The 12,563-nt window shown below is 36.4% G+C and overlaps 1 protein-coding gene across 4 annotated transcripts in view; it reads right to left on the bottom strand.

Annotated features, from left to right (window-relative positions):
* The window catches only part of TFPI (tissue factor pathway inhibitor), a 36,002-nt gene that overhangs the window by 611 nt on the left and 22,828 nt on the right, over positions 1 to 12,563 (bottom strand). For 2 of the 4 annotated variants that reach the window (XM_040604081.1, XM_040604082.1), the window contains 5 exons: positions 11,047 to 11,085; positions 7,283 to 7,459; positions 6,091 to 6,186; positions 5,507 to 5,599; positions 57 to 239 (listed from right to left, as the gene is read on the bottom strand). In XM_040604081.1, coding sequence (XP_040460015.1) covers positions 57 to 239; positions 5,507 to 5,599; positions 6,091 to 6,186; positions 7,283 to 7,459; positions 11,047 to 11,085 — 588 coding nt within the window. Of the gene's footprint in view, positions 1 to 56; positions 240 to 4,452; positions 4,843 to 5,506; positions 5,600 to 6,090; positions 6,187 to 7,282; positions 7,460 to 11,046; positions 11,086 to 12,563 lie in introns of those variants that run through there. The other 2 variants (XM_040604083.1, XM_040604084.1) reach the window with 2 other exon arrangements.

Here is a 12,563-nt window from a genome sequence, read left to right as displayed (position 1 = left end):
CAGCTTGCGTAATATTTACCTCTTATGATAGTCTGTGGTAGTATCACTTCTCATACCTTTCTTGCAGATCCTCAAACATGACTTTCTGGAGGTGAAATTATTTTCATTCCCACCACAACCACTATAACTAAATGGGCGACATCTTCCAGTTGAGTAGTGGTAGAAAAATCTTAACTCTTTGGCTCTACAAAGTCCTCTGTCCATAGGGGTCATACACAAAGAAGGGATAGGTGGTGGCTCTAGAAATACCAGGAGAAAAAAAAAGGTTAGAGACAACACTGCGATTTACCAGTTTTCTGTTATGTTGATATTACATAGGCGATTTGAAGCTGACAGAACTTTGAAATTCACATGAAATCTACTGGCAAATTTAATTCTGCTTTCCTGAAAACCCAGGATACTTTACATAAGTATCTTTCTCTTTATGATTACAAAAATACCACTGCAAATGTTATTTGCTCTTTTAATTCCAAACGCCAGCAAAGGCTTACCTGAAAGCAAGATTTGTTTCCTATGTATTTAGTGATAAAATTGCCATTTCTGTAATAGGAGATAGTGTTCATATTCAATTAGAGAAGCTTCAAGTAAAGTATTTGGCGAAAGTGAAGTGAAAAAAAATTAAACTTTGACAGCCTTAAAAATATGGTAAATATTTATGATCATAAATGAAGTGAATTTTCCCAAATACTGTTATACATTCTAAAATCAAGTAGAAGGTAAAAGTAACCAGCATTTTCAATGTAAGATTCAATACCTTAATATTGGGTTTGTTGCATGAATACAGAAAGCTTGACCTAAGTAATAGAAGTCACTCCATTGGAAAGCACTGAGCCATTATCAAGAAATAGCTTGTAACTCGCAGGATAACAACGGCTTGAATGTGAAAAGGAAGTGCACAAAGGGACTGAGATGCTGGTGCTTTAGTGCTGCTGTTAGGTTTTTACCATTCCAAGGAGCAGGCTGATGGTTTGTTTCTTCGGTGTTGCTGCAAGTGAGAGTGTGAGAACTGAAACACTGGAAGATGAACCTGAGGTATCCGAAGTACTTGGGCACTCGAACAAGTTCAAGAAGCAAATCCGTGCCAGAATTCCCAAGCCTGAAGAAACTCCATCATCTAACACCCTAGAGTGACTCATACACAAAATTAAAACTGATACAATTGCTGCAGAGGATGCAAGAAAGTGAATGGGAGCCATTACATCACCAGTTAATAAGGGACCTAAACAAGTGCCATTTTCCTTCAAGAGGCTGCAGAATTGAAACAGCTGAGATGTAAATGTGAAGCTAGTCAGATGGCCTTCTTGAAGTTACAAAGCCAGGTAGAAGTGGTTCAGAAATAAAAAACAAATAAAATTTTAGGGAATAATTTGGGTTACAACCAAGCTGAAGGCATCATGTTGTCACAAACCTGGGAAACACATGAGATGCTGAAATCAAGAAGTTATGAATTAACTTGGGAAATTCAAGAGACGGGCAAAAAAACATCCAGAAAGAACATGCTACACTTTACGTGTTTTACACATATTGCACCTGCTGAAAAAAGGTTTATCTGCCAAGTAAAACAGCTGAACTAGCATGGTGAAAAAGTATGAAAAATAGCTGTGAAAGAAATAGAATGGTGTTTTATGCAAAGTTAAGACAGCAAAATGAAATTAATAATATATCTGAAGCTGTGTTAGCAGCATCATACTATTCAGAAAGAATCCTGAAACACAAAAACTAAGTCATGAGTTGTTCTTTTAAGATAAAGTTAGTTTCAGGTTATAAAATGAGCACTACTTAATTTATTGTTATAACTGTGACAGTATTGCTCACTCTGGAGATTATATTAGCTTTCAAAACATATGTTCAGCAACATTAAAAAAACACGCTTACCTATTTTAACCTGCTAATTTCTGAACTTAAAAAGCAGAAAGGCTTGCCAGTGATAAAAGAGCCAAACAGCATAGGTTTGTTAACTATATAACAGAACTTAAATATATACTTTTTAATGTAAATTACTTATCTGGTATGTAGAATTTTCCAGAGAGACTCCACAGTCCCCTTGTGAAAGAGTTCTCACAACCACTGTAAGCTTTAGGGGAGCCATGGAGCCAGGGCTATGGTTACTGGTGAATAAGAACTACCTGTGTATGCATAATGTAAGTGGCAGAGTTGTGTCCGAATGCTCTTCAGAATCCCTCTTGTATTCTCGCTAAAAATTTTGTTCTTCTTTGTGTATAGCATTGGTAGATAAATGCCCCAAATACCAAACACTATTCATGTTTATCTTCAAAATATCTGCATATTCTTTACACTCACAGAAACAACCAGCCCATGAAGAAAACCTCTAATTTTGCCATATAGCAGTCATTTTTATACAACAAAACAGTATATTAAAATAAAACAAAATTACTTATCATAATTTCCTGTCTGCTGAGGATCATACAAATTATGAATTAATTTTCCAATACTGATCACTAAAAGGCCTGTTAACTTTAAGTAACTGTGAACATAAAACATGTACTGTGTCATGTCCAGCCCAACATCTCTATTGGCAGGACAATCTATAACCTCTGAGCCAGCATGTTAACCCAGTCACAGCGAGAATTAGATCCAAGTAAGTTCTTTCTGTTCAGTCTGAGCTGCTAACACTGCACTTATGTATATTATGCTACAGTAAGTTTAGATATTATGCCTGTTCTTGAGTGTCTCTCTAAAGTGTTTTGGGTTTACAACCTCATTTTTCTAAGAGTTGTTAAAATGTTTTATCTCCCACTTTTTCTATGAAAGAAAAAAGAAAAAGAAAGCAGCAAATCCCACAGCCACAAAACTGCACAGAAGGGAAGGGGTACACACTGAAAACAGTAAAAAAAAAAAAAAAAAAAAAAAAAGAAAGAAAAAGCAATACATGTCCCACTATCAGAATTGTTTTCCCCAATCTAGTCATTACAGGTCTATGAATTACAGATATCAACTTTACTGAGAGGTTACTTGAGATCTTGAGATAGAAATACTGGTTTAAACTTTTTTTTTTTCCTCAATTTAGATTACAATTTAGCAATATTTTTTCCACAGTGCAAGCAGCATTACTCATTATGTTCCATAACTCATTACATGTTAACTTCAAGAGGATCGTATGAACCTAAAAATTAATAAATGTCATTACATGGTCCATTCTATGGCCTTTGATGCAACTTCTACAGAAATCAACTGGTTATTGACGTTGACAACAACAAGCATTAAGATTCTGGCTTTACTCTTGTGTTCATACTATTCAGTTTATCCAACATTTCTGACTGAAATAGGTTTTAAAATCCAATAGCAAGCTCATAAAATTGGATTTGCTATGTATATTATTTGCCAAAAATATGCTACATAAGTCAGCTCATGAACAGGCACAGGAAAAAAGAATTTACAAAGGACAAATGAAAGCTTTTAAGCTGATTTAGTCAAACATTTCCAGGTGTAAAGTTTTCCTCTGGAAAATGCCGATACAATGAAATAAAATGTGTTTCTCAGAAACATGCCAACTCCATCAAAAACTTTTGAAGGAAATTAGACCTTGGAACCCATCTCAAGTGGAGCTTGGGAACTGGAACTCACGCCAGTGGCTCTGCAAGAGCTTCTCAAATGGGTTTCAGGCTTTGCAACAACAAAATAGATCTTTCTGTTACGTCACAGTGGTAGACCAGCTACTTTGCCCGTGCTTGAGAAGATGAACAGCCACTCCATCCCAAACAGTCCATCCTGACCTCATATTGTGCAAGGCCAGATTCTTGTCTCTCACTGAGGGCCATTGGGAGTCACAGTGCATGTTTGTGAGAAATGGCTCTACCTTGCAACTTCACTTTACACCTCTACTTCTAGTAACAGCAGGAATGGAGGCTACATTTCCCACATCTCTGCAGAGAAATCAACTGTCAGTTTTGGCCCTACCCTTTCCTCCCCCTGCAGTAGGATTGCACAAAAGCATAGGATTTCAGCCCATCCCAGCAGCCTGAAAGGTACAGGCAGATAAACAGAATAGCAGCAGGTGACTGCACAGGGCAGGTTAGTGTAACACAAAGGTTATACAGTGGGGAAGAACCTACGGAGTCTTCAGACTTTGCCCTGAAATGCACTGGCCCTTCCAAGGTCACGTTTCATATCCAACCCAACCAGCTACACTGACTCCACCCACCCTTTTTCCCCAAACCTTTCTTCCAGCAATCTTCAAGTCTTCTCTTTCTCATCCTCGCCTCTCCCTCCAAAAATGTGCTTTACCAGAGAATTAGCTATTGCTGACACAATCAAGAACCCTTCTATTTCCTCTGAGAAAACAGTGAATCACGTCCCTTTGCTGGTATAAATCAGTTGTTTTGGGGATTTGGGGATTCATACTGTGAGTAAAAACCTTCAGGGAACATGTATGCTCTGATGTCCCTAGACTTCATATCAGGCCTTAAATCATTCAAATATTTTTCAGTAAAATAAGTTGCCAAAAGCTTTACTGTTTTATATTCAGACATTTTAATAACAGTGCACTGATGCTTTGTATGCGGTACACAAACAACCCAACTATCGCAGAAACTTACCTCAGCCCAACAATACATGTGGATCACAGTGCAGGCAAAAAAATAACATACAACACACATTTAAGCTTTACTAGACATACCATTCTAAGCAAAGAGCACAGGAATGTTAGTTATCCTAGATGCCCATTAACTTACAGATCATATAAACCACAGAAACCTTCATGAATCTCTAAGCCATCACTCAATCCTCAAAAGTACAAGTAAGTGTAAATGCAGAAAACCAGCAGAAATACTTGGTAAGAATGCTCAGGCTTTTTCCAACTGTTTCTTGTTTCTTCTTGCATAACTGTGGATCATAAAAATAACATCCCTCAAATTCAATTACCCTTTACAGTGTGAGCAAGTACCAGCAATCTATAGTGGACAGCATCCAGCTGCAGAAACTGTTAAAACCCAGCCCTCTACAGTAAAGGTCCAGATTTTCATTTGCATTATAATACATAGTGCAAAAATACCTTGAAGCAGACACAAAATGAATTCATGGTCACTTTGTTATATTCAAACCAAGAACTGAGTTTAATATGTCCTTAGTGAAAATAAAAATGTATTATAAATCTTGTTCCGAGCCATTTTCCAAAATCCAAATATGGTCCTTTTTTAATGGGAAAAAGGAGCTTTAAATCAGTTGCCAATTAGATACCCACAAAAATATTAATTTTTACTAGAAGAACTCTGCATAACAGCTTTTGCTCTTTTTGTATTTATCAGACCTTCAGGAAGCGCACATTTTCAGAAAAGGACAAGATGTGGTCGGTCTTGCACTTCAATATATATGGAAGATCTGTAAGTAGCAATATTTCTTTGCTTTGACTTTCTCTGCCTATCAAAACATCTGACATAGAAGCCCATTCTCTAGTTTTAGATATGTTGCAAAATGAGTGGAAATGGAAAAGCAATCCAGAGTGCATATAAAAGACGAAGAGTTAAGATCTGCAAAAGTGAATTCTTACCGAAAAAAATGGGAAACTGGTTGCGCTCCTCCTTTGGGGAACTATTGTTCATAGAGTTGGACTTCTCATTTGCAGCAGTTGGCAACAAATTTACTAAAAGGAAAAAAAAAAAAAAGGGTGAAACAGTGACATATTATCTAGACACAAGAAAGCTCTGAGAATAAGCTATGATTGGTATCCATTTGCTTAGCTCCGTATCAGTATTAATACTACTAGAAGGCAATATTTCTTTAGGTCCCAAAAGCATAGGAAACTGGTGTGTCGAGGCAGCTTAGGGATGGATTCCTTTTTCTTCTTTAATTTTACTGATGTAAGATTTAAATCAAACATGGTTTTGTAAGGTTCTTTTTGTATTAGTAGCAGATATTCTGCTAGTTATTCTAGCCTCTGCAATTGTAAGCTTTTTTCAAAATATGTATTATAACAAGAAAATAGTTATGAAGCTAGTTTTAAAATTACTGACTTCACTGTGCTTATGTATTTCAACCAACATACATATCTTCAAATAAACAGGAAAATGAGTGGAGCCAAGCAGTGTCTGCATTAAAAAAGGGTAATTATGAAGAGCAAATGCAAATGCTTACCAAAAATCCCAGGGAATTGGTTGGTGTCTTCCACTAGGGAACTACTGTTCATAGTGTTAGGATGCTCTTCAGCTGGAACAATTGGCAATAAATTTACTGAAGCATAAACAATAGGAGAACAATAACGAAAAAACACACAAAAAAAATTAGTATCAATGGTTCAATATCACTAAGGTAAAAACTTTGACCTACTTAAACTATGGCAGTGGCCACTAATTCTCTCTTTTTGGGTATTTATACAAATTTACCTGGAGGTGTTATTTCAGATTAAAGTCAGGAAAAAAAAAGCATTCTACAACTTTTAGTCCAGAAGGTAAAAGTGGAATCAGAGGCCAGGAAGAAATGATTCAGCAAAGATAGGGGGAAAGCACATGGAACTATATGTATATCTTTTTAAAAAATCTTTTAAAAAGAACCATAGTGGGTCTTTCCTATTCTAAATGTTAATAAGCTCAAGTTCCCCTCGCCAAAATAACAAATTAAGAAACAGTCTTGGAAAAAAGCCCACTAGAGACAAGCAAGACAAAAGGGTCTGGAGGCTCTGGGTGGGAAAACATATTTGCCCTATGAGTAAAATTAAGTACTTTGTGAAGGGGAGAGGAGTTCTGAAGGTCACTGTCTTCTCATATAGAACAATTCATAGCAACCAGTAGGACAAGGGACTGGATGAATGATCTAGAGCCAGTCTGAATGGCTGTTTGTAGCCAAAGCTGCACAGCCAAATAATTCAGAAGTATGGGACAGGTTTCCCAGGATTCTTTGGTGGGAAGCTAGTAATGCACAACAAGGAAACAGTAAAAACAAATTCTTCCTATATTGGCACCTCTTTTCATTACAAGACTTGGTTTGAAAAGAATATATTCAGAGGTATGGGTTAAAAAAATACATATTAGCATTTTATGATATTATAAAGCCAAGCAGCTGACAGATTTTAGACTGTCATGCAAAAAGTAAAAAAGTGGGAGTACTGTAATACTCATTAAAGTTAATAGTATGTACAAAGTTTTTTAGTTTATATTTTTCATTTTTGTATTTTTATTTTAAAAATATATAATTAACATTAATTTCAGATAAAAATTATTGCCACCTCAGGAAACCCTAGCTTGCTTTTTTTTTCCATGCGAGATACTTTTCAAAACACAGTGTTGTTTATACAACAATAAGACTAGGAATAATGAGGACAACAACTTACAGTTGCCTTGGCAGGTAGTCTGGCATTCTTCCAAATTCTTGAAGTTGTTCTGGTTTCCTAGGCACCCACCATACTTGAATACTTCACATAACTTTGTCTCTTTGTTATAGAAATACCTGGAAAAATAGCCTCTGCAGATTCCAGGGTCTTTCTCATCAAAGCAGAAATTTGGCTTTTCTACGAACAATGGTAAATGATGAGCGGGGGTGGGGAGTGGGGGGAAAGATTAAAAAAAGATAAATACATATTCCAAAACAACAATAGAACCGGAGGAAGTTTATGAAATAAATCTGTAACTACAGGCTAAAGACCAACTGTAAAATAACTGCTGCTTTATTGTACTGCTTTTGTTCTATATATAATACTGCAATATTATGCTGAAGCATTATAGGGACATTTTTATTTCTTTTTTTTTCCTCTTTTCAAGTAGTCAGTAAATTATATCTTAGAAAATGAGGACTAATGATTCTTTTAAGTGTCCTCCCTCATTGAAGCTCTAAGATGAAAATTAGTTTTTATTCTGAATAAAAACAAGACTTAAATCTCAGCTGGATCATTTGAATCTAAAGTATGCATTCTTGTCATTTATGTAGTCTTTTCAGTTAATATTAGCATGAATTATGCAGATGTTAAAGTAGAAGAAAAAAGGAAATAGCTTTTTAAAAAACAGAAAAAATCCAACAATGCATTTTGTCTGGAACTATCTACTGTTATAAAAGGATACAGGAAACTGGGAGACAGAGTAACTATTCTAATTATCATTTTTCAGCTCATAGTCTGCAATAAGTAACTACAATATCAACCAAGAATAAATTTAACAAATCAATACTGCATAATTTGACTGAATATTAAGGCATGGTATCATGGCTTCTGGCAGAGAAGAAAAATACATAGCCATACAGTAATACCCAAATATCAATTTCTCACCATATTCTATTTTTTCTCAGAATTATTTCCTTAAAAGAAAATCAGGGAAACAATAATGCAATATATGTGGTGGTATTCTCAAATTCTTGCTAGTAGATGCTTTGAAATATGATTCTTAGCTAACTTGCAGAGAAAAGTATATATAGCTATCATATAAGACAATCAGATCAGAGCAACATATAAAGGCCCTCCTTACCTGTAAAACAATAGAATATTGAGACTAGAACAGTATGCAGAGTGCTTCCATTTTAATAAAAATTACTATAGAATAATTACTTTGAAGTCCTTAACATTTCTGGAGTAGATTATGGAGTTGCAAAGAAGTTAATCCTATTACACCTATTTTAGCTAAGTATCTATTAAAAACATTGCCAGGACAACAATATCGTTAAATTCAATTGATGCACATCACATATAAACATTACAATAGCTCATAATTACTGTTTTCCAAGAAATAATTGTCAATATCTTGTATTTCAATTGCTGTAAAGCTTCAGGAACAGGAAAATGTCATTTTCAGAGATTACATGTAAAATTGAACCATTAAAATGTTCTTGCATGAGGTACACAAAATTAACTCTTTTAAGCACTCCTGGATAGCTTAATTTTGATTTTTTATTACAAATTTTGTTCTTTGCCCATAAGTATATGTATTCTACGTTCAGGTATTTCATGTTTCTTACTATTCAAATGCAGCACCTATTGATGTTCACAGATTTACAAATCTAAGTTCACATAGACCAACAACCGGCAAGTGGTGCATGATCCAGCAGTGTGCCCTGTGGCCAAGAAGGCCGATGGCACCCTGGGGGGCATAAGGAGGAGCGAGGCCAGCAGGGTGAGGGAGCTGATCCTCCCCCTCTGCTCTGCCCTGGTGAGGCTCATCTGGAGCGCTGTGCCCAGAGATGATGAGGGGAGTGGGGCATCTTCCTGGTGAGGAAAGGCTGAGGGAGCTGGGCCTGTTTAGCTTGGAGAAGACAAATATCTTAAAAGTGAGTGCCAAGAGGATGGGGGCAGGCCCTTTTCAGCAGTGCCCAGCAGCAGGACAAGGGGCAACGGGCACAAACTGCAACACAAGAAGTTTCACCTGAATATGGGGAAATACTTCTTTACCCTGAGGGTGACAGAGCGCTGGGACAGGCTGCCCAGAGAGGCTGTGGGGTCTCCTCCTCTGCTCTAGGTGAACTTTGCTTTAGCAGGGGGTTAGACTGGATGATCTCCAGAGGTCCCTTCCAACCCTGACCATTCTGTGATTCCATGAAATATGAAAGCTATGGGCAAGGCATACTATATGCTTTCAGGTGAGAAGGGAAATAAGACAGGTTATGTAGACAGGTAGCGTGCAAGAGTCTACCACAGTGGTGTCTATCCCATATATCATCTATTAGAAGCCAACAGACAATAGGAGACACAGAAACAACTCTTTCATCAAACATCGCATAATATTGTGATTTCAGAATAAGATTATGATATTAACTGAGAAAGGAAGGTGGGTAATAATAAGGGTATGAAAGTAGACTACAGGATTATGACTGATTCTTAAAAACAGCTGTTCTTCATTTAGAAAATCCTTATATTAAAATGGTTCTTGCAGAAAAAGGAAATTAAGTCCAAATAAGTTGAGCTCACAGCTAACTTTTATAGCCACTTCTGGAGAGGTCATGAAGGCAATATAATCATAACTACAAACTAGTATTATACTTCTAAATGCCATGTCTTCCTCCAGAGACTCAGTATTCAAGACTACATTACTGGAAGCAATAGTAAATATGTAATGATGTTGATGACAGCCACAAGCTGAATTTAACAGGGTATGTTCTGTTTTGTCATTAAAAGCAGGGAACTAGGGTCAGACCTTAAAGGAAGTAGTGCCAAATGTCTGCAACATCTGTAGAAAATCAACTTTAGTAACTTCCACAGCATAGATTCACAATTTTTTTTTCTTTTTTTATGCATTAAAAATGGAAAAGACAGTAGAAAATTGGAAAATAAAACAAAGATCTCAGTATGAAAATATTCTGTACACCATTCTGCAAAGACAAATAATTTAATGATTCTATTTCAAAATGTACCTGGAAATATGGGTATTTCTGCGAGGAGTTAAATGCACACCAATTCAAGAGGAAGCAAATGGAAGGAGGAATGAAGGAGGGTAAGCAGAGAAAGAATTGCTGAGTTGTGAAATTTACTCAAGCTTGTATTCAGTGAACTCTGGCTACCAGCATTGGGCCCATTTCAGTTAAGTCTCTAATGTGCAAAGGGGAAGGGTGGAAGTCTTCAAAAGCTGAAGGTGAAGTCTTCAGAAGCTCTATTGTAAGTATCAAACAAATATCCTTGTTAGGAACACAGGTTACCTCAGCAGACCAGCAGTGTTTCAGACAAGCCATTCTCAGTGCTCAAGCACTGGCTATTTAGGAAGTCTGGGTATCAGGCATTTACTTTAACAGAAGTTTTCTCCTATTTTTGCTAACAGTGAAGAAAGCATTTAGTTTATTCTCAAAACATACAATGAGTCCCACACCATGGCTAATAATACAATGCTTGAATCTCTGCAGAGTCCTTCCTTTCCCTTTACCGAAGAAAGAGGAAAAAAAGGGTCATGATGTATTTATTCTCGGGAGAAGACATAACAGCTACCATCTTCAGTGACCACAGCTGTCTTCAAAGTCTTTGACAAATTACAGAAGTAGTAGTTTAGGAGTAAGAACTCACTTTAGTCTGATGTTGTTGGGTTTTTTTTTTAGGAGAGAACTTGGAAAAATACATAAAGAATTTAACAAAAGGAGCTAAATCCCTTATCATGTAAGAGTCTTAGATTATTAGGTAAACATAATTACCTTTCTTAATTTTTGCTAACATCATCTTCTGAGGCAATTCTGCAATAAAAATAAATAAAAGTATTTAGCAAAAGCAGACATGTTAAGTCTCACCTGTGATACCAGGATGCTTAGCAGTGAGCAATGAGCACTGAGGAGGAAGAGTACAGCATCTTTTCCCCTTCTTTCTTTTCTTCATTATAGAAGTAGCACAAAAGTTTGTTCTGGAGAACTAAAGTGTCATTTCTTTTGTATGAGAAGACCTGCTATATTGGTAACTTGAGGATATAGGAAGTATTGGAGTCAAATTATGACAATATTAAACAGAGAAATTCCTTTTATGTTACTGGAACCAGAATACTGTATTATATAATCTCACTCTTCAAAAGAAAAGTAGTTAGCAGACTAATTTAACCCAACTCCTGTAGCTACTGATACTGTTAATAGCTTTGGAGCTGATCTAGTTAGCAATAAAGACCTCTCGCATGCTGTCCAATTCCCTTTGCTATGCTAATGTAGTGTCTGAATAGTTTTCATTATGCTGTTTGTGATATTAAAGCCCACTCGGCCAATCATCTCCAACTATTTTTAGGGTAGTATAGATGATAAACTTGTTTGCATAGTTCTTTCAGTGTATGATCAGCGATGATGAAGTTGTTATTGTCATTTTTAATGGAGAAGCCTGGGTTTTATTGTACTTGCTGGAGAAGCTGGATATCTGAATTCAACCCCACACTCCTTTTTGGCAATTAAAAACAAACTTTCTTCCCCTTCTAGGAGACTGCCTAATCATAAAACTACAAAGGAGTCCAAGGGGAGACCAGCTCAGCCAATGTGTAATAAAGGCTGAAAATTTTTTGGCAGCTGAGAGAAAGAAAGTGGCCAAGGATAGCTTATACATTTTCTATTACAGAACTATTTTGCAAGCCATACAAAATAGCAGCTTCTGAACTTCACCTGAGTCATCTTAATGGGATCGCTTCATAATTCTTGTCTTGTACTTGTGCTTTTCTTAACTGCATTATGAAATGCTAGTTTCTCTAAAACTCTTCGTTACCTATTGACCTCTTGCATATGACAGAACAGATAGAACACAATTTTAACAGGTTTTTTATTTTTCTTCTGGAAACATGCCTGTATTATATTTTCAAAACAAATCTATCTGGTAGTAATTCTGTCATGATAAATTTTCCTTCCATCTCTGGGACTATGCAGCTGGCATCCTTAAAAAATATTATTCATGACATGCACTTTAGGGTGACATATCATTTGTTTGAACATATTTCCAGTGCTTCCTACTAGTAGGAGGCTGTGCCTTCAGCATTTAAACCCATGACCTAAACCATGGCCACTCACATCAGGCCATTTCACTAATTTCACTCAGCTGTTCCCTTCCATCCAAAATCAGCAATCATACTTCAGCAAATGATCTCTACTCTTCTGGCACAGAACAGGAAGAACTTATTGTGAGTTTATACAGGCCTAGAATATTCTAATCTTACTTTCATGTCAACCATGTCTTTTTGCTTCTGGTTTCA

This window comes from Falco naumanni, chromosome 8, assembly GCF_017639655.2.
Source record: "Falco naumanni isolate bFalNau1 chromosome 8, bFalNau1.pat, whole genome shotgun sequence".
NCBI classification, from domain to species: Eukaryota; Metazoa; Chordata; class Aves; order Falconiformes; family Falconidae; genus Falco; species Falco naumanni.
Note: the sequence above shows the minus strand (reverse complement) of the source record. Positions and strands in the feature narration are given on the sequence as shown.